The 22,695-nt window shown below is 39.0% G+C and overlaps 3 protein-coding genes across 3 annotated transcripts; 2 read left to right on the top strand and 1 right to left on the bottom strand.

Moving 5' to 3' along the window:
* The first annotated feature begins 126 nt into the window (after positions 1 to 126).
* Positions 127 to 12,850, top strand: LOC116300537 (legumain). Its single transcript, XM_031709421.2, has 15 exons — positions 127 to 389; positions 1,196 to 1,293; positions 1,457 to 1,487; positions 6,457 to 6,507; positions 6,687 to 6,772; positions 7,600 to 7,675; positions 8,377 to 8,439; positions 8,795 to 8,864; positions 9,105 to 9,223; positions 10,376 to 10,465; positions 10,696 to 10,791; positions 11,116 to 11,232; positions 11,314 to 11,478; positions 11,624 to 11,691; positions 11,833 to 12,850. The coding sequence occupies exons 1-15, from the start codon at positions 243 to 245 to the stop codon at positions 11,873 to 11,875; spliced, it is 1,320 nt and encodes a 439-aa protein (XP_031565281.1). The 5' UTR covers positions 127 to 242; the 3' UTR covers positions 11,876 to 12,850.
* A 2,247-nt stretch (positions 12,851 to 15,097) lies between these two features.
* LOC148905139 (uncharacterized) lies at positions 15,098 to 16,263 on the bottom strand. Its single transcript, XM_089040960.1, has 3 exons — positions 16,162 to 16,263; positions 15,697 to 15,806; positions 15,098 to 15,611 (listed from the first exon to the last, which is right to left on the bottom strand). Exons 2-3 carry the CDS (start codon positions 15,724 to 15,726, stop codon positions 15,231 to 15,233), a joined length of 411 nt encoding a protein of 136 aa, XP_088897086.1. The 5' UTR covers positions 15,727 to 15,806; positions 16,162 to 16,263; the 3' UTR covers positions 15,098 to 15,230.
* Positions 16,264 to 16,892: 629 nt separating this feature from the next.
* On the top strand, positions 16,893 to 20,744 carry LOC148905138 (uncharacterized). Its single transcript, XM_089024337.1, has 2 exons — positions 16,893 to 18,079; positions 19,123 to 20,744. The coding sequence occupies exons 1-2, from the start codon at positions 17,644 to 17,646 to the stop codon at positions 20,742 to 20,744; spliced, it is 2,058 nt and encodes a 685-aa protein (XP_088880463.1). The 5' UTR covers positions 16,893 to 17,643.
* The last annotated feature ends 1,951 nt before the right edge of the window (positions 20,745 to 22,695 follow it).

The raw sequence follows: 22,695 nt of genomic DNA, 5'->3' as shown, positions 1-22,695 counted from the left end.
ATTTAATTATATTACAATGCGCATGCGTATTTGACAGCAAGTATTAGGGGGGAGGGGAGGCATAAGGGATATTTATAGACTAATTTATCACCTCAGGTAACCCAATACAAATACCGAAGGACAATATTTTTGACAGATTAAGGCTATTGACAGGAGCTGACACTGTTGGAAGGCGGAGGGAACACTTTCGCTTGCGAGTTATTTAATATCAGTTCTGTGTAGTAACTCGTATCTTGAATTCGATGGCTTGTTTAAATGTCCTACGCTTGTTGGCCTTTACGTTCTTGTATGTTCATCTTGGATATATCAACGAAGCTCTAGCAACTGAAGGTAAACACTGGGCACTCTTGGTGGCGGGATCCAACACTTGGGGAAACTATCGCCACCAGGTACATAACGGCTTTGAACATAGAACATATTAGAACTTACGTAGCTCGTAGCTTTACGATTCAATGACTTAATAGGTAACTAAACTTGTACTAAAAACGTTTAAGGTTATGTAAGCTTTGTAAGCTTTAAAAGCTTACTCATTTTATTTTATTTTGCCCAAAATTCTATTAATGTAAGCTTATTACTTCGTATGCTATTAGTTGATATTGCTTGGTTATAGATCTATTTTTACGTACTAAAGATTTACACTGCAAAAAGAAAGAAAAAAATATTTGACTCCTTGCGTTGAAATGCCATGCTCATTCTAAATAAATGTTTTCACCTGATGATCACGAGTTGTAATGACGTCACGTGATATAAATTATTTGTTACCTGTTGTTTTGCATATCACTTGGAGGGGAATTGGAGGGAACACTCTTTCTTGTAGTAACAACTGAAAACGATAACAATAGAAAATAATAATATTGTTAATAATAAAAAACTGTTAATCGAGTTGACCATATATATGATATCTTAAATGACCATGACTGAGGCCATGGGGCCATGGTCAGTTGAAAAGTTACTGAAGTTTGTTGTTGTATACCAAGTGTCAAAGTCCATTTTTTTTCTCTTCTCATTGGTGCAACATGATGGTCATAAAATTTCACTGTTTCCCGGCAAATGGTCTGAGCGGTCAACATTACATTTATATTCCCCGGAAATAACAATAATGGTAACTCAGTCATATCATTAAGTATTAGTACGCCATACTCCATATTCAGAATGTTACAAATCACTCATGAACTTTGTAATTAATTGTTTTTAGGCTGACATTTGTCATGCATACCAAGTTTTGCATAAGAATGGTATACCAGATGAGAATATTGTTGTCATGACGTATGATGACATTGCATATAATGAACAGTTAGTATGAATTGAATAATTGTAAATGTTCTTCTCATGTCTTCACATTTCTTTGCATGTATAGTTGAATGGTTGTTGATATCAATAAAAGGGATGGGTGATTAAATCATCATTAGATTTCCTGTAGATACAGTAGTCATGGGTTGTTTATATTTCTTTGCAGAAATCCTACACCAGGCACAATCATAAATAAGGTATCCCAAGTACATATATATACACTTTCATACTCTGCATATCCTATCGCAAAATGCATTATTTGCAGTGCAAATTAAATGTAAATTAGATCGGCTTAACCTCCTGAGTACATAACATTTTGACAAGAGGACATACCACACAAAACAATTGGAAATTTGTCAAGTGCATAATAACAATGTAACATGTAAAGTGTCTGTATGCCAATGTGGCCATGGGCCCGGTTGTATGAAGGGTAGATACTGTAGTGCTATCAGATGGATAAAATTAATCCTTATCCATTGGATAAGTCAATGCTAATATCCAATAAATTTATCCACTGGATAAAATTTATCCATCGGTTAGTACTATCCAACCCTTGTACAACTGCGCCCTGTAGTTGTTTGAGTTTAGTTGTTGTGGTGTATTTTCTAAATAATAATCAACTACACTAAACCATGTGCTTTGATGCTCGTCTCTTTATTACACACATGCGCACTCGCACGCTTGCAAACCTAACAGGGGTGGGGTGGGTAAATCCACCAACACTACATCTCTCCCTTTTTTTAAAACATGAGTTCACACATGGTTGAGCAAAACAACAATAAACTAAGATGCCCAAAGTCTTTAACTGTCATAACATTTAAACATCATAAGCTTTAGCAAGCTCACAGTCAGACAAAAGTTATAGGCCCAACATAGCCCAGTACATAGTCATCAAACCTTGCAGGTAGCATCCTTGCACGAGTAGGTCGAGTAGCTTGAAGGTTAGGATTGCAGGGTTGACCCGGATGGTCAACCTGGCTGGCTTGGGTAGGTGACATTCCTACTGCTGTGGTCGCCTTGAAAGTTCCTCCAGGAGGTTGATCATCAAAGCAGGGGTCAATCTCATCAAGCTCTGAGGTCGTGGTCCTGGGTTCAGGCACATTTTCTCTGCTGCCGTAGAATTTCTTTAAATGGGTGACATTCCTGTGATACTGAGATCTTCCATCACCAATGAGAACACTGTTTCCTTGCTTCTGAATCACTGTGAATGGTGATGGTTTGAATGGTGTAGATAGCTTGTTCTGTCTCTCCTGTTTGACCAGCACTTGATCACCCTCCTGGATCTGACTGTCTTGTGCTCTCCTCTTGGCGTCTGCGTACTGTTTCCCCTTCTCTTTCCATTCACTGTCTCTATCTCTCACCTCATAGTCCCAACTGGTTTCAGTCAGTTGGGGTAGTTTTGTGCGAATGTTCCGCCCATATAGAAGCTGTGAAGGGCTTATTCCTGTTGTGCTGTGTGGTGTGCTACGGTGCATTATCAGAAACTTGTTCATCTCTCCTCTCCAGTCCCTTCGTTCCACTTGAGCAATGCGTAACCTCTTCAGGATACTGCGATTCTGACGCTCAACTTCTCCATTGGCCTGGGGCCAGAGAGGAGTGGTTCTCCTATGTTCAATGCCATTCTCACGCAAATACTCCTCGAACTGCTCACTTACAAACTGTGTTCCATTGTCTGTTCTTAATGACAGTGGTAGGCCATGAGTAACAAATGCTTGGTCCAGGAGTGATATGATCTTCTCGGAAGTTATGGATTTGGTGAAATCTATCTCAAAGAATCTACTGTAGTAATCCACCACGACAAACAGGTAGTCACCAGAGGGTAATGGACCCAACAGGTCAGCAGCTAAGTGCTCCCATGGAGCAGAGGGCAACTCAGTGCGGGTCATGGGCTCGGGTTTGTGAGGTTGGCTAACCAACTGACACCCATAACATTCTTTGCAGTGCTTTTCAACTTCCTTGTCTAGTCCCGGCCACCAGACTTTAGACCTGAGTCGTTGCTTCATGGCTACAATACCTGGGTGGCCTTCATGGGCTAGCTCTAGTACTTGACCTCGGAGTTGTTTGGGCACTACAATCCTTGCTCCTCTCAACACAAGTTGACCAACCGCTCCTAACTCATTCCGCACTGGCAGGTACTCTTTAAATTTGATGTCATCCCATCTTCCATTAAGCAGACACTCCCTGATGCACATCAACTCTGGATCATGTTCTGACACTCTTTCCATCTCGCGTGTGGTCAAGGCACATGGGGTCGCCTCCCGAGCTACAAACCTAATATAATGTTCGGTGGTATCATCTGAGCCAGTAACTGATGATGGGGACAGAAGTCGTGACAGTGAATCAGCGATGTTGCTTGGGCCAGGGATGTACTTAACAGTGTATGTGTAGGGCTGCAGTCTTAGGAGCCATCTCTCAATCCTTGCACAGGTCTTTGACTTTGGTGTAAAAATACACTCTAGTGGCTTGTGGTCTGTCCACAGTTCAAAATCAGCACCAAAGATGTAGGCATGGAACCTCTCGCATGACCAGACTATGGCCAAGGCCTCTTTCTCCGTCTGTGAATATCTCTTCTCAGTGTCACTTAAACTGCGGCTGGCATAACTAATTACTCTGAGTTCTCCTGCTTGTTCCTGTACCAGAACAGCTCCCAATCCGACCGGACTGGCATCTGCAATCACTTTGGTGGGTGCACTTTGGTCAAAGTATCCCAGGGTCTCTGCATTGGTGAGTCTCCTCTTCAACTCCTTGAATGCTCTACTCTGCTCTGGACCCCATTGAAATGGCTCTTGTGCCTTTGTAAGCTTTCTCAAGGGTGCAGAGATGGTAGCTAGGTCTGGGATGAACCGTGCAGTGAAGTTCACCAGTCCTAGGAAACTCCGTACTTCTGCGGCATTTGTAGGCTCTCTAGCCTCAGCAACTGCTCTCACCTTTTCATCTGCTGGTCCAATTCCTCTTTCTGACAATACATGACCCAGGAATTCTATCTTTGGCATTTTGAATTGACACTTGGCACGGTTGAATGTTAATCCCCTTTCTGCTAGCACCTTAACTACCTCTGCGACTCTTCTATCATGCTCCTCTTCTGTTGATGCATGCACAATGACATCATCAATAATATTCTGAGCACCATCACATCCTTGCAGGACTTGCTGGAGAACTCTCTGATACATTTCCGGGGCACAGCTGATCCCAAACATGAGGCGTTTGTAGCGGTATAGGCCTTGGTGGGTTGAGAATGTAGTAATATCCCTCGATTGTGGAGCTAACTCAATTTGATGGTAGGCTGACTTAAGATCCAATTTACTAAACACTTTGCTTTGTGTCATGTCTTGGATGACTTCATCAATGGTAGGTATAGGGTACCTCTCGCGCTTCACAGCCATGTTTGCCTGCCGCATATCAACACAGAGTCTGATATCCCCTGTGGATTTTGTAACAACTACTACTGGGGATACCCAGGAACTTGGACCCTCAACCCTCTCTATGATATCAAGTTCCACTAGCTCATCAAGCTTTTGGCTCAGTTTATCCCGCAGGTGGTAGGGTACTCGACGCATTTTTTGGGCCACTGGTGTGACCTCTGGGTCTATGGGGATCTTTAGTTGGAAATCCTTCAACTTTCCAATACCTTCACAACAATTTGGATGTTTATCCAGAATACTAGACTGTCCCTGGGACCCATCTAAAGACATGTTAAGGGCATTGATTTCTGGTCCCAGCTTTAACACTCCAAGCAATATTGCTGTATCCCGACCAAGGAGTGCTGGACCCTCTTCTTCAATCACAATGAAGTCAACACCACTTGCAAGTCTTTCCCCGATGGACACTTGGGCTGTAAACTTCCCAGCAACTGTCAGAGGTTCTTTACTCCCATATGGAAAGAGGTTCTGTGGACTACGGGTGGAGGTACATTGAATCTTGCTATCTTTCAGGTGTTCCCACAACTTCCTGTCAACAACATTACAACTAGCACCAGAGTCAATGATCATTTCAATTGGTATTCCTCCCACTTGAACCATTACTCGACCATTAACTGTACCATCGGAGCTACCATGAATACTAAATGCATATTTATCTTTACCTGGTCCTTGGTCATCATCATCATATTCAACTTGCCTTACATGTTGTCTCCCACCTTTGTTTCGCTCACTTGGCTGGGTCCTACACACTCTCTCGAAATGTCCAGTTCCTTGACACTTCCTGCACTGCTTACCAATAGCTGGGCATTTAGGGTCTTTGGACCTGTGTCCTTCACGTCCACACGAGAAGCAGGTGATCTGACCCTTTCTTCCATCTCTCCTTTGGTCCCGCTGTACATAGTTTGTCTCAACAGTCACCTTATTGACTTCCTCTGATTTCCCTTCTATAGCACGGGCTTGCCTCTCTGACTGTTCCATAGCTCGAGCAATCTCTTTTAACTGTGCGAGGGTCAATCCTCGGCCCTTTTGGAGTAGCTTCAAACGAAGATTGTGCGATGAGCACTTGCTAATGACTTGATCCCTTATTTGCTCGTCCACTGCTGTATTTTCTCCGAATTCGCAGGTTTGGGCCTTCTGTCGCAGTCTGGTGATAAACTGATCCACAGTTTCATTAGGAAGTTGACTCATTTCGCGAAAACAAAGTCTCTCGTACGGCACATTTGCCTGAGGTTTGAAGTAATTATTCAATGCTCTAGTCGCTAGAGTATAAACACTCGCTTCATCATTCGTTTCCTCCATCAAGGTGAAATAAATATCCTGTACATTCATTCCAGCAGTGTGTAGAAGTAGTGCTTTCTTCTGTTCCGGGTCAGCGACTCCCTTGCCCGTAGCAAACAGCTCAAATGCACGTAGCCATCTTTGCCATCGGGCATCAAGACCAGCCGAGTCCGTGCAATCAAATGGCTCCAAGCCACCTAATTCAGATAAAAATCTGGCCATGTTGTCTTAAAACGATCAATCTATATCTAAGATTATCTTTGTGGTGATCCTCGTCGCCAAATGTGGTGTATTTTCTAAATAATAATCAACTACACTAAACCATGTGCTTTGATGCTCGTCTCTTTATTACACACATGCGCACTCGCACGCTTGCAAACCTAACAGGGGTGGGGTGGGTAAATCCACCAACACTACAGTTGTCAATGAAAAAAAATGTGACCTGCAAAAATTGTTTTTTTCTATGTAGGTTGGTGGTCCAAATGTCTACAAAGGAGTTGTCAAAGATTACACCAGAAAAGTGAGTATTGTATGAAAAATTATATTCAATTGCTGCACATATTTTACTCATCTTGGTACCTTTTTTGATACTTAAGTTAAGATGATGGCCACGATTTTGTGTGATGCCAATATAATTATACTAGTGCTGCTAGCTGATCATTGAAAAGCTCACACCATATTATTTTATTTCTTTAAAAGGAAGTGACACCAGAAAAGTTTCTTAGGATACTTAAGGGAGAAAAGTCTTTAATGAGGGAATTTGGCTCTGGCAAAGTCATTGACAGGTATATAACTTGCATGCTACTTTTTGTGTTGTGGTAGCATATCAAAGGTAGTCCAAAGAACAAGAATATTTGGAATATGTTCGAACTCGGCTCTGCTTTGTTTTTTCAACTCACTTTTTGGTATTTGGAAATTGAATAAAACACTCTTTTACATGCTTGATATTACTCCCAACCCTCGTTCTCTATCTCTCTTTTCATGTAACTAATAGTGGTTTAATGCATACCAGATATCTGTTTATTGTTTTATTATCCCTAACATCATGTTTTCTAATAATACCTAGTTTTATGCATGCCAAAGTGCAGTTATGAATCTATTTACTTGCTTATTTTAGACTTCTTCTTACAAAATCTGACAATAACCTGTATTTTAAAAGGGTGGTGTAATTTCCCCATGATTTCTAATTTCTAAAAGCACATTACTGTTATAACTAAAGCCCTTTAAAGATGCAAAGGTTGATATCAAGAAAAATTAAATTAAGAGAAAGAATCCCCATGCTAAATCATGAACACTCTTTGATACTATTTTTATAATCATTGATGCTATTTATGGAATCATTAATTTGATTGGTTGTTTTTCTGTGCAGGTTGCTAAACTGCAGTGCTCTAGCTATACTGTGAATTTTTTTCTTTTGATTTTTGAGAAAACGTGATGAGCAAACATCATAGAGCACATTATGTACAGAAGAAAAACAAACAATGGCAAATGTGAATCTAAAAAAAGCATTAAATGGTGCCTATGATGGCTACAAGCTTGAATAACAGAGATGCCTTCTATTAGTTAATTTTCTATTGGTAATGTGTATTAATGCACCGATTCACTGTTGCAGTGGACCTGATGATCACGTTTTTGTGTATTTTTCTGATCATGGAGCACCAGGACTTGTTGCTTTTCCAGAAGGAGAGGTAAAATATGTTATTATAAATTTTCTCAAGTATTTGATAAGCTTCAGTTCACCGATCCAGGTATAACCTCTCAACTGGGTTTGACTCTTTTTTTTTGGTTCCACTTGGCCATGGAATTAAATTAAACTGTTACAAATCTCGCTTTTTGATGCACACACATTTTTTATTTGTTCTCTAATAATAGATGATCTAGGCTGCTTACCATTTAACCAATGATGCATCTAGTTGGAAATTTATATGTTAGCTAATGGTAAGAAAAGTATGGGAAACTTTGACTTTCGACGAATGGTACACGTTTACTGGAAGAACCAAAACCAGAGGGGAAATTAGATTACCTCCATCAGAAGACTGAGATTTCTGGAACTTTCCATTACCTTTTCATACCATTTGTTTTCCAAACAGAATTTCCAGTTTTTCCTGGTAAATGCAAAGCACCCCAGCTTTCCGATCAAAATGACACATACCAGACATACCATGTTAACTGGGGATCAATCTTTCGAAAAATGAAAAAAAAATGTAGAAAAAAACGAAGGGACAGTTTTGTCACAGATGTACTGTATAATAGATTAAGATAAACTAAGTTAAATTAAAATATATAATTTAGTTTTAATCCTAAGATCCCCCCCCCCCCCCCCTCCCCTGGCTGCTATATCCCTTAATTATCAAGATATCTTGTTGATTGTCTTTTACTTTTATTGAAGCTGATGGCAAATGACTTAAATGATGCCATTCACTACATGCACACCAACAAAAAGTTCAAGAAAGTAAGTTGTGTTTAGTGTTTTCCGCTCAAATAGCTACTTGTATTATTCACAATTATTTTATTAAGAGAAAGAGATAATTCTTTTCGTATTCAAGCAGTGAGTGCCAAAAACTATTTTCTTGAAGAAAGGTTGTTGTACAAGGCTAAAATCTTGTTATTCAGAAACTTTAACTCGTTTGGAAGTGGAGATGACTGATGAAAGTGGAAGCAAAGTGTTAGATATTAGCAAGGTCATTGCTTTTTTTCTTGATTCTGCAAATGCACTGGATGAAGGTCTCAAACCACTTTCAGCAGCAATAGGGAAACAATCAAAATAAGTCATTTTTGAAGAGATTTTATGGTTTTTACATTTTTAGATGGTCTTCTACATCGAATCTTGCGAGTCAGGTTCAATGTTTAATACTTTACTGCCTGACAACATTAAAGGTAGGTTGCAATTTCCATATCATCTTTTAGTTTTTGCTTGTCAATAATTAAGTTCTGCCTGGGGGTTTTTAAAGACATTCTGTCGCCGGACACACCTGGCGCGAAACGTTATTAACAAACCATCGATAAATCTTTGAAACGATTTTTTTAATGAGCGCATCGGTTCCTTGAAATCATGCCTTTTCCTTCTCCGAAACGCCTTGTACCGCCTTCTCTCTGATCCTTGTTTTCTGTCATCAGTGTATGCAACAACAGCATCAACTCCGAACGAGTCATCATACGCTTGTTACTTTGACAAAAAACTGGAAACCTATCTTGGAGACGTGTATAGCGTTAAATGGCTGGAAAACTCCGACTCCGTAAGTACACTTGTTGAATTTGCCTTCAATTGACATGTAAAAAAAACTGACCGTATTGTATATCATGAATCGGGTTTCCTTTCTGCGTAAAAATGGGAATGAAAGAAGGGGAACGTTTCCCTCTGCATGCTAAGAGTTGTGTGTTGTAAATATAATATGTTATAAAATTATTTAAATGTAACGTTTGCTCTGATTGGCTGGCTAACGTATTTATACAGAGGATAGAGACTCGTTCGCGCAAAATCGTTTTAAAATATTTTATAAAAGCAATACAAAACAGCAGCTGCTTATATCTCTGTACTGGGAACACTCAGTCAAGGAGCTATAGAACGCTTGAAAAGCAAGAAAAGTACTCGGGTATGCCTTGTGTTTGGTTAAGCTTGCTTCTCTCGTGCTCTATAGCCTGCGTCACATCCGCTCTACAGCTCCCAGAGTGTTTTTACCAGAAATTACTAATTTCTTGCGCGCTGATTGGCTATTTTTTATGATCGATAAGAGAATAGACAAATACGCTGACGTCAACGAGCGCGCGCTCTTTCGGTTAGATGTTGAAATCTCGTGAAATTTCGCTGCGCTCATGGTTCCACTTGAGTTTGGATCATTGGCTGTACCATTCCATGTTCGATAAGAGTACCAAAGAAAAGGGACCTCGATTTGCTAAAGGTAGGAACACACGGTGCAATATTGCAATCAACAGATCCCCTGAAACTTGTTGCGCGTAACATTGCATGCAACAAATCTGAAGTTGAATCGCTCTCTACTCTGGCAACATTGCGCGCAACAAATTTCATCGTGTGAACATGGCTTCAACATTGCGTGCAACATTTTGAAAATTCCAGCCAATCAGCTTGACCAAATTTCTTAGCATTGCATGCTAAGAAGAAGCGATGTTGCGAGATTTTGTGCAATGTTGCGTACAATGTTGCACCGTTTGTCCGTGCCTTAATTATACCACAGTACTGAGACATGCACGCGCGTCTCATATTCCTTAAAAAAAACTGCATATAGTTTATAGGACCCTCCATTGTTATCAACAATGCTGAGGGGGCAAATCCTGGATAAATAATGGTGAATAATGATGATGATAATGAAGTAAAAGCAGTCAGACTTAAGTCGATTACTACTAAAATGTATAGACGGTTTTTTTTAAAGTCCAACTTGAGAGTCGAGACTTTGCTTCAGCAGTTCAAGATTGTAAGAAGAGAGACAAATACTAGCCACGTGCAAAAATATGGAGACATGGTGAGTTGTATAGCCTTATGTTGCATACTATTGCTTAATATATCATGAGGGAGCATTGTTCCCTTCCCTTCCCTTCCCTTCCTTCCCCTCCCCTCCCCTCCCCTCCCCTCACTAATCAATTTATCTATCTTTCGAATTCAAAGTTGGGTCCGGCATTTTTACGTTTCCCCGATACGGTGGATACGGCTCAAACTGCTTCAAAAATTGTGTCAATGCTTTTTTTAATGCAGAGCTTCGAAAATGAGGTCTTGGAAGACTTCCTTGGCGGACCGGAAAAGGTGGAGCAGAATGTCCTTCAAAACCAAGCAAAAATTATACAACCTGAGGTAAAGGTTAATATATACGATTCTTTGCTTCTTATTTAAAATCAGCGTCACTTCTTAAGCGTTATTGTTGCACAAAGGAATTATATTAAGCTATATTAATTTGGATTTTGAACTTTTAGTTTGAATTAGTTTGAAACTTAGTTTTCTACACAAAAAATAGTTCAGCGCCATGACTATAGCTAATGTATTAAGACGTCCGTCCTGCTTTAGTTTCTCTGCCGGATATCTTATTTTACCTTATACTTAATTGTTTGATGTTTGGTTCGTGACTTAGTTGTTTGATAATCTCAGGACTTGATTGTTGATGTTTATTTTCCTTCGCAGTTCGATGCTGTACCCTCTCCTGACGTTCCTATTGCCATTCTTGAACATAAACTGGAAAACGCGAAAGACCCCGAAACAAAGAAACTTATAAAAGATGACCTTGAAAAAGAGATAAAGGTAAGAATTTATACTGGTATAGCGACTCAAGGCATCGAAACAAGTTTATATGAATAATCTATGAACCTTATATTTTGTTAGATGAGGTTAAAGATTCAGGACACAGTTAGGCAGATCGCTGAACATGCCTCTCAGAACAATCTTCAAATTCAGCGTGTTATCGAGAAAGCAGCAGTTCCACGTGACTACATTTGCTACAAAAAAGCCATAAAGGCCTTTAAAACCTTCTGCTTCAACTTCCAAGAGGTAATTTGTTGTTCATGCTGACGAGTATTAGTTTGATTAGAAAACGTGAAATGTTAGGTTTTAATCAGTGACCTTCAAGATATATATATAGTTGTACAGATGTCGGCTGTTACTTGGTGACTTACTGACTGACTTCTTTCTTCAGTACGAATATGCTCTTCGACATGTGTATGTGTTATCAAATCTTTGCGAGGAACACGTCCCAGTCGAAAGGTAAGGTTCATCTAAAAAACTCTACAGAAAGGATAATTATTTGCATGTCCCGTCCTGGTGGAGCAGAGTTCTGATTTGGGATGGTGGGTGTGTCTGCAAAAATAAGCTACTTCTTACCTAACATAATCTTTGTCTCGACAGAATTACTGATGCAATCACAAGCGTTTGTGGAACTTCAGCTTAACAAAGCAAACTGAGGTGGCAGTTCCCGATAATCATTATCATTAATCATTATCGCAGGAATCCCTGCGCACCATCATGAGCTCTCTTGGATGCTATTTTTAGAATCTTTGATTCATATACATTTGATCGTTTGTAATTGTGCATGCGCATACTGCGCGCGCTCTACGCTGTTTGCTCATGATGGTTACAGGCATAAATACCAGAGATTCCTTCTCTTAGTTAATTTTCTCTTGCTATTATCTAAATTCAATGCATTTTTTGGAGAGTATTTTGTATTTTGGGGGTGCTTGTCAGGGCCGTAACTAGGGGGGAGCACAGGAAGCACGTGCAACCCCTCCCCCCATAAAAGCTTAAGGTCCGCTCATCCATCTCCTTTTGCTTTAAAATTGCATGTAAATGTTTTTTGATTTAAAAGAAGACCACTGTCCATCTGCACATTGTAGCATTTTTAAGAAGCACTCACCCCTCATTCCCTTGTTTGTTTGTTGTTGTTGTTGTTGTTTTTTGTTTTTTTGTTTTTGGTTCTGAGTAGAGTTGTTTGTTGGTTCTCTCCTGTGCTTCAAGGGTTTCCGGGTTCTCCGGTTTCCCTCCCTCCGCAAAAATCAACTCCTAAATTCCAATTCGATCACGGAATGAGGGCCACAGGTTTGTTAGCCACTGGCTCTTACTTGCTACCCTCGTGGGGAAAAAAGGACGTTAAACTTAGCGGGTAAGACGTTGATGGTAGTCAGTAGAGTGCCAGTCAATGTCGTGTCCAGTGTTCTTGTGATGTTCAGCGATGTGATTGTTAGGATCCTGTTTATTAATAAAGCGTTTGTGTTCAGTGAGTCTATCGTTTAAGCACATTAAAACAAAAGTATGATTAGTATTATCATTATGTTGATCCATTCTCTTTTATATTCTCTATAATATTAATGTATTCTTAATGTATTCTTAATGTATCAGCTAAATAAAGTAACAAACTTGCATGCCCGTTGAGACCGTTTACATTCAATTGCTTGCTCCCGCGCGATTCTCAAGTGCCGTTATCCATCCCCCAACATTTCAGCTAGGTTTGAAAGCGTTTAGTTCAAAACCCACGTGTTTCTTTGACTCGTTCTTACCGGACCCTAACCAGGGGAGGGGGGTGCATCGGGTGCTCGTTCACCCCCGGCCCCCCTTCCCCCCGTAAAGGCTAAAGGTTCTCTGAGTCATTTTTATTTCCTTTAACCATCTGCAAATTGTAGCATTTTGAATTATCGCTTACCCATTATTAGATGGTTTTTTCATTTTTTTGGTTTCTACAAATGGTAGGTCGATTGCGTTATTGCATCCATCATATCACTGTTAGTTTAGACAGCTTCGTTTCCATTCCCTGTGCAAGACCCACCCTGCAAGACTCCTGGTTACGGCCCTGTATTTTATGGCAGCCCCCCTTTTTGTCAACACCCTCCCCTAGACATAAGTAAATAATGGTACCTTCAATTAATAATACTTTTTAAAATGAGAGGTCTCTTTGCAAGGGTCTATTTTCATGATAGTATAGCAACTGTAGACACGAAAAGAAACAATGTATTTAAACTGAGAGCTATTTCACATCTTTCATGAAACCTGTGCATATTCTTAGGTAAGAGGGTTTCTACATCTACCTTTTCTTTTCTTTCACTTTCTTTTTTTGACGATTCGTTTGACGATTTTGAACGTCAATTCTCGACTTTCACATCCCCATAATCCTTTGCGTCTTTGGGGGTAACCAGAGGGTAAAAACCCACTTATTTTGCTGAAGGCTGATCAGACAATGTTGAAAATACCTTGTTTGGTATCCAAAGATAAAATGAAGAAGTAAAAACAGAAAAAGATAGAAGCTTGAAGCGTTTAAGGTAAATTTTAAACATTTTTTCGTAAGTCAATACATTTTCTGTAAGACCAAAACTCTTGAAGAACACTCGACGAAAAAATGGATTTGTCATGTAGGCAAACATATAGACAAATATATGGGCAAATATCATATTTGACTAATAGTAAACAATATTTGCCCAATGACTGTATATGATATGTACCTACACATTTATCCCATGGGCACAGATGGCAAAGTCCGTATGGCCCAGTAAAATCCCAAACGGCAAATATATAGCAGATATCATATCATCCATACATTTACCCGGTAGTAAATGTGAATGCTCATTTGATATGTGCACGTATTTGCCCAGCCCGTATATGTGTTTTATGTCTTACGTATACCCTGTGTTTCCCCAGGCCGTATATGTGATTCATGCCTTACATATACCCTGTATTTTCCCAGGCCGTATATGTGATTAATGCCTTACATTTACCCTGTCTTTGCCCAGGCCGTATATGTGATTTATGCCTTACATATAACCTGTCTTTGCCCAGGCCGTATATGTGATTAATGCCTTACATATACCCTGTCTTTGCCCAGGCGGTATATGTGATTAATGCCTTACATATACCCTGTATTTTTCCAGGCCGTATATGTGATTTATGCCTTACATATACCATGCGATATGCTCTGACCGTATATGTGATTAATGCCCCCTTAATGCCTCAGATGTACCAGCGCGTCTTAGCCATATTTGCTCAGTTGAATTATGCTCATCATATTTGCTAAATTTAACTATATTATCAGTCTTCAGCTATTGTCACTTATGGCAGGCCAAAAAAAATAGAAACGATATATGTCGTGACAACCACCTCATACTTTAAACATAGCTAACCTATACTAAGAAGCAGGAAAAAAGACATAAATCATACTGAAACATTTTTATTGTGAATTTCCTTTTCTTGACGACTGATTAACTATGAACAATTTGTTAACTACAACTAATTGAAAATGCTAGTTCTGTAAATTAATTACAGGTGTTTGTTTCATCTTGTGACAGAATTTGTGAAAGGAGATCATAATATATTTAGTTGTCAATCGATCTGTGGCTTATGTACGATTCTTTTTAGATATTCTGTAGTAGTACACTTCATTTATAACTGCAAAAACTTAATTAAGGACACCGAACGTGGTTGGGTTTCTACGAGTTTTATGAATTAAATCTTGTGTCACTGTTCCTCCGTTCCTTTGGCCTGATTTCTAGGGTTTTCCTTCTTCTTTCGATTATTTGAACATTATACTTGTTTACTTTAAGAAATCCAAAGGTCAATAGGCTTAAATAGCCGCTGCTATACCGTTTGACCTTTGGATTTCTTCAAGTAAACGAGTATAACGTTCAAGTAATCGAAAGAAGAACGAAAACCCTAGAAATCAGGCCAAAGGAACGGAGGAACAGTGACACAAGATTTAATTCATAAAACTCGTAGAAACCCCAACCACGTTCGGTGTCCCAGTGCCCTTGATTTGATAAAAACCTTTAGGCTCTCAATGCCCATTCGGGACCTCCAGATGGCCTTGGGCGTCTTGACGGCTCCCCGATTTTCCGCTTCAAAAGCATGGTGAGACTGCGCTCTGACAGCCTCCTTTTTGCCTTTCGGTCCATGCTTTCCATGAACTGATTAGCTAGGGGGCTTCTCCATGGCAGAGGGTGTTTTATTAAAACTTTACTCTGCTTAGTAGGGCCCCCTTCGTTATTAGAGCCACTGTCCGCTGTATCGTCATCAGCCTGGTCATCCGCCTCTGACATCGACTCCTCTGATGACATATACTCCAGTTTCATAATTGCCTTGACTTTCTCTTTGTCCCCTGGTGATAGCGAGGTTGACAAGTCCGCTGCCTTGGATCTGGATTTTAGGAGCTAAAAGAAAAAAGAAAAAAAACCACCGTCAGTCAAAGTTTCTTATTAAACAAAGTCATAATCGTTGCAAATTCAGTTTACTCACATTTTGTTTTCTTTGTGTTTTCCGCTGCATCTTTTGATGCCTTCCAAGGGCCCCTGAACGCTCTCTTTTGTTTCTCTTTCTTCTCGTCAGAAAGTGACTTTTAAGGGCAGCTGAAATTATATCAAGTACCCATATATTAAAACTTGAGACAAAATTTGTTAGAAATTTTGGCATTTGGCCGACAATTACTCCTTTAGCATCCATTTGTTTTTGCTTTGTTTCGTTTTTTTTTCGTTTTTTTTTCTTTTTTTTTTTTTTTTCTTTTTCTTTTTTTTCCATGTTATTTTATTTCAAACTGCTTCCCCTCCCTTCGGCATTTGAATATTTCTAAAAGGATTTCGTTACCCCCTCCCCCCCCCCCCCCCCCCGACCACCACCACCCTTTGTCCTCACCCCTCCCCCCCGGGTTAACTTTGATAGGTGCATAAGGCCTTTCGCACTTCGTAATATAAAATACATAAATACCTTCTAACTCGACGGCAGAGACATCCTTATGAACATTCAGAACTCTATCCCTTATTGCGTTATTAATATGTTCGTTGACGTCATCTCTGAAACTAATTAGGAAATGCCATATTTGAGTGGTAAGTGGAAACTTAATATGGAAAGAAACTATGGATGATTCAGACAAGATCATTTTTATTAAATTTTCATACTTACGCTTTAATAAAATCCCATATAAGAGGGTTTTCTTCCCTGTCCCGTAATTTCTTTGCTACCAAGCGTACTTCAGACTGTAATAACATAATATAATTCATTAAAATCATAAGATGTACCTTAAGTTATTCTTAGACATAGTAATAATGTTTTCATTATTTGTATGGCTGTGATTGTATAATATTGGGAAAAAAATCGAAATCAAATCAATTCCTTTACAAAAAAGGAAATTATCATTATCATTCAGTGTCTTGTTATTGGAAATCAATAGTAAAGTTTGGTAGCATTAACCACTACCATGGCGGGTTTCCCGCCAATTTTAGCATTGCATAAATTATACCGCTGCATAATTATACCAACTACTCTTCGCGCCAAGAATTCCCAGTAAAATTATCAATAAAAATAGCTTGCTTTTTTAAATATTGCCACTTTACTTACTGCAACAGCCTTTGAGACAGTAATCTTGGTCTTGCTGTTGTCCTTGTTCTGCTGGCTTTCTTTTAAGGCGGCTAGTATTTGGCGGTTTTTACTTGCAGTTCTTTAAACTGTTTCACAATCGTTTCGAAATTTGAAGAAATTTCTTCTTTTTCGCTGTCGGGGTCAACGTTCTCATTCTCGCTTGTTGCTTGCAATAGGCGATTTCTGTGTTCTCTTAGCACATCCTCGTTACCACCAGGGACAGAGGGAATAAGTATGTTAAGCCTTTGAGAATTGGCGCCATTTTCAGTATGTCTACTGGTACTGCTTGTACTGGTAGTTGCAGTAACAGAATGGATTGGCATTGGGCGTCCTGGTAAAGGTGTAGATGTTCTTCCCATTTTTTGATCGCGACGAATGAACGCAATTTATAAGCAAAGATATAGAATGTGCGGGAAACTAGATGACCGACAGAGTTTGTTACCTGTTTGTGACCAAAAGGCGAATGAACGAATAAGCACATCCACCGAACAAATCTACCCCCTATCTATCACGGCGTATCACGTGACTTGTGATGACATATACGTTCATATAATGAAGTCTAATAATAAAAAAAGGAATAACTGTCTTATAAAAATGCTGAAGTTGTATCCAGGATTCATGTTAAGTAATATATTTATTATCTTAAAGCTATTTGCTCCATTTTATAAAGTTATGAAATTTTTTCTAAAGCCTAGATTCACGAAATATCATTGCAATAAACTTGATTAGCTTCTAGCTCTAAAACCATCGTACCATTATCTGCCGCCAACAGTGACAGCTCTAAGGAAAAGGGCGCGGTAATAAAGATCCGGCGTGCTTTTGTCCAGTGGCATGTGGTTGATGGACGTGGAACTTTATTACGCTGGAATATGGCTGTTAGCCATTCAAAATGCTTGGATTTTGAGTAATTATCCCAATGATACACACCGTCTTTTTAATTATATAGTTCTGGAAAACAAAATGTCTTCTGCGATGTCAAAGCGTTATCATTGCTTTCATTGTAACGAAGATTTACATTACAGAGTATTTTGCCGTCACAAAGAAGAATTTTATGATCCTTTAACAAATCAATGGCAATTACAGCGGAATGACGACGAAGACTCAAATGATAGTATTTTCACTCACGAGATTGACGGCCAGAACGACACTTCTTCTAATGACTACAGCGAGATAAACGTTTTGGACCAAACTGATCAAGACTCCTCTGATGTGCCAAATACAAACCAACCATCAAGTGACGAATTCTTACCAGCTACTTCACAAAAAGGTATTGATGTTATACGTTTATTTGATGATTAGATTATATAATCTTTAAATGTTAAAGTCAAACTGCATAGATAAAAGACTGAATCTTTAACAAGCGGCTGATTTGCACATGATCTAGCTCCCCTATTGGATTTACTACCAAGCATTAGTGTTATTGAAGCGAGATTAAGTTAGAGGTACAAATGATTCTTTTCTATTTCTATCTTAGCCTCGTTTTCACCGTTACTTTTAAGAAGGGTGCATTATTAAGTAATCGGCTTATGGTTGCCATTAAAACCTCAGTGTTCATTCAGAAAGGTTCATTCAAAGAGTTTATAAAATCATAGCTAGAGATAACTCATTTAAAACGCCAAAAAGAATTTACTATGTTCAAATGGATATTGCTGTACATTTTTGTCTCCAAATCAATTCATGACTGTGGTCATCCTGAGATAGCATGGTATCCGGCAAAACATGTTTGTCAAGTTAGAGAAATACAATTATAAGTAATTTATTTAATATGTCTCTTGGGTTTTTTATTTTCGATTTATCATTTTTCTTTCACGAATTATAAATTGTTGTTTTGCTGACTTAGAAATTTATATTTTATTTTCAATGGAAATCATTTATTTTCAGAGCAAAATTTGGGTCAAAATTATACATTTAGGGACCGGTCATTATTTAAGTTGGAGGTAGGGGGGGGGGGGGTGGAGGAGAAATTGTCAGTGACGCAAAAAAATTTCAAGGCCCCCCATTTGAAGGCATCCAAGTTTATCGAAAACCCCCCATGGATTGTAGTAAAAAATTTAAAAATTTTCCCTAAAAGTCATTTTTAAATTTCAAGACTTTCACTAGCAAAAATTTCAGGCCCCCCCCCCCCCCCCCCAATTTTTTCTCCCCCCCCCCCCCCCAACTTAAATAATGACCGGTCCCTTAGCCCATGAGGTTTTTTTTACTGACATTTTTTTTTCTAGTATTATAATGGTTTCAGACTTTATCTTATACTATGTTGCAGTTATACAATGCCGAATGAATAAAATACATCGTATTTGCTTATGTTTAAAGGAGACGGAATAAATAACTTTGAGGAAGAAGATCAAGTGTTTTGGGATGACAAGTTGGACAGTGAATCTGACCATGAAGAGATAAGAGGAAATGAAAGAAGGAGATTGGTTGAAACTTGGGATATTGATATCGAAGACGTAGAAAGAGATTTTGAACAATCTAGTGCAGAAATAAGCGTTGCCGTCGAAGCAAGTTCCCGAGTGACCCTTATTAACTGGATTGCCTTGTTTGTGTGCTTTTGGTCTGCATACTTTTCTGTACCAGACCGAGGCATTGATATTCTCCTCGCCTTTTTTAAAGCGATTTTTGAGGTTTTGTGTGAGCTTTCGCCAATCATTTTCCCAACCGCAGTATTGGTTTTCCCGAGCTCCTTCAAACTCTTGAAAAATTATCTTTCTTTTAAAGATAAGCATTCAAAGTATGTTGTTTGTCCGAAATGCGACACCCTATACCGTTTTCAAGACTGCATAACAACAAGATTCGGGCGTGTCATTGCTAAACCATGTTCTCACATTGCTTTTCCGAATCACCGTCAATTGTTTCGCCGCACACCTTGTGGAGCGGAATTGCTTAAGGAAATTCGTTTGAAAAATGGACAGACAAAATTGTACCCACATAAAGTTTATTGTTATAAAAGCATCAGAGACACTCTAACTCACTTTATTAAGCGACCAGACTTTGTACAAAAATGTGAGATTTGGAGAAATCGGAATGTACCGGACGATATTTTAGTTGATATTTACGATGGCCAAGTGTGGAAAGATTGGCAATATTTTAACGGCACTCCTTTCCTTGCCCAGCCTAATAATTATGCTTTTATGCTGAATGTTGACTGGTTTCAGCCTTTTAAGCACAGTGTCTATAGCGTTGGAGTCATATATATGGTCCTCCTAAATCTTCCGAGAAAAGAAAGGTACAAAGAGGAAAACGTAATAATAGTTGGGGTAATACCTGGTCCACACGAGCCCAAATTGAATATCAATACGTACTTACAACCACTTGTAGCCGAATTGAACTTATTGTGGCACGAAGGCATCCAAGTTCGGCCTCATGGGAGTAGAACAGCAAGATGTTTTCGAGCTGCCCTCCTTTGTATTGCTTGTGACATTCCTGCACTAAGAAAAGTTTGCGGTTTCTTAGGATGTACTGCTCACCGAGGGTGCTCAAAGTGCACAAGATTTTTCCCCGGAGATTTTAGTAGCATGGATTTTTCAGGTTTCGAAGATGACGATACACCAAGGACAAATGAAGAGCATCGAAGAGAGGCTCAGAAAATACTCAATGCAACAACCGCTGATGAACGAAACCAAATTGAAACTTCCACTGGAACAAGATATTCTGAACTCTTACAGTTGCCTTACTTCGATTGTACTCGTTACCATGTTGTTGATCCTATGCACAATTTGTTTTTAGGGACAGCAAAACATTTAATGAAAAATGTATGGCTAAATGCTGAAACGCCAATTATTTCTAAAGAAAATTTGAATAAAATCCAGGAAAAGGTAGATGACGTCAAAGCACCATCATTTATTGGGCGTCTCCCGAAAAAGATATCAACATCGTTTGGAGGATTTACTGCTGATCAGTGGAAAACATGGACTCTCTTGTATTCTGTATTCTGAATTTGGAATATCGTCCCAACAGATGATTTGGAGCTGTGGAGGTTATTCGTATTGTCCTGCTTTCACCTTTGCTCTCCACTTATTACAACTGAAGAGCTACAAGAAGGACATGATTACCTAGTGGAATTTTGTAAATCGTTTGAAAAAAGATATGGAAAGGAACGTGTTACGCCAAACATGCATCTACACCTGCACCTCAAACAATGTATTTTAGATTACGGGCCTGTATATTCATTTTGGCTTTTCAGCTTCGAACGTTTCAATGGGATTTTAGGAGCGTTTCGAACTAACAATAGATCTGTTGAAATACAAATCATGAGAAAATTTCTCCAAAAGCATGAACTAAGAGATATCCCTTTACCAGAGAGATTTCGAGAAACTTTCCAACCAGTATTTCAACTTCTTCAGGAGGCACAACAAGTAGGAACACTTGGCGAAAGCATCCCATCAATACCATCAACACTTAATCTTTCAGTTGGTCAAGTACTACGTTGCTTAGAGTGGAGCAATATGAATGCATACTCATGTTTTTCACCTCGATCCATTGATGTTCTTGATGATGACTATACAGAATATCTCTTTAAAGCTTATGAAACAATTTTACCTCAACACTCGGTCATTGAATGTGTTACCGATACGTTTGAGAGAATTAGTACCATTGGATATTCGGGGACAAAGCTAGGGTCCTCTGACTCTAGACTGGAACGTTCTTCCTTCATTCTTGCAAGTTGGTGTGGCCAATATAGTGGCAGTATTGAGACCGATTCATTTGACTTGCGCCCCGGTGTTGTCGATTTCTTTCTTAAACAAACCATTATAATTGATGGCAAGCAGGAATCATTGTGTATGGCAAAGGTTCGATGGTATCAGCGACATCCAGAAAGACACAGGATTGGCAGACCACATGAAATTTGGTGCAGAAACTTGTTTGAAATGGAAGGGCCCTCTACATTCATTCCCATACAAAGGATACACAGCCAGTTTGTTGCTGCTTACGATGTTATTGACAAAGAAAGAGTATTAATTGTTTGTCCTTTACAACGTAAATTGTACGGATGATGGAGATGACAGTAAAGTATCATCCAGGAAAAATATTCAAAGCTATCAAAAATAAACTGTTTGAACTGTGCATCAGTAACTAGATAGTCAAAATGAAAATTGAATGAATTCTTTGATGAGTTTAAAATTAGATGAATTAAAATAATTATGAATGAAATTGCATATATTGCCAATAAAAAAGATGAATTCATATGTTTAGACTAAACAAAATTGATGCTTCAAATAATATTACAGATGTTAGCGGTTTGAAATGCAGCTGAGGTTAATGGGTTAATGAGTTTTCTTATTGTCACTGGAAAAAACGCATGTACGACTTACGCATATTAAAAATACATCGTCCGCGTTTTTTCCTGTGTGTATCAACGCATATAACCTCACTTTCATGACATCAAAGCAAAACAATGATTGAATTAATGTGGTCGCAACATTGATGTCATGCGTTAGGAGAAAAAATTGACACATATGACTGAGATGGACCTGCATGCACTCCCCCCTCGTAAGTCGTAAAAACAAGCCAACATCCATCATAATTCAGTTGAAAAATTATTGAGTTGTTTTGAAAAGTTTTGATTGCAATAAATTGAAACGGAAACCTCACATCGGATATACTCAGTTTGGGGTATTGTATTTGCTCCCCAGGTAAATATGGGGCAAAGCCTAGTGCAAAGTTGATTTCATATGTGCCCTTCATTTGACAATAGGGCAAATATAGGGCAAAAACGGTTATCATATATCCCCACTGGGTAAATGCGTCTAAACTAAGGGCAAATATATAACATATTTACCCATGTGTTCAGATGTATGGCAAAGCAATGGCAAATTTATTAGAAATTTACCCCGACCTTTGCCTGCATAGGCAAATGTATGGGCAAATATAGAGCACCATATTTGC

Source organism: Actinia tenebrosa, unplaced genomic scaffold (genome assembly GCF_029948245.1).
Source record: "Actinia tenebrosa isolate PJP-AT-01 unplaced genomic scaffold, QUT_ActTen_1.0 PGA_scaffold8__29_contigs__length_14323225, whole genome shotgun sequence".
NCBI lineage: Eukaryota > Metazoa > Cnidaria > Anthozoa > Actiniaria > Actiniidae > Actinia > Actinia tenebrosa.
The sequence above is the reverse complement of the archived record's forward strand: the minus strand, read 5'-3'. Positions and strand labels throughout refer to the sequence as shown.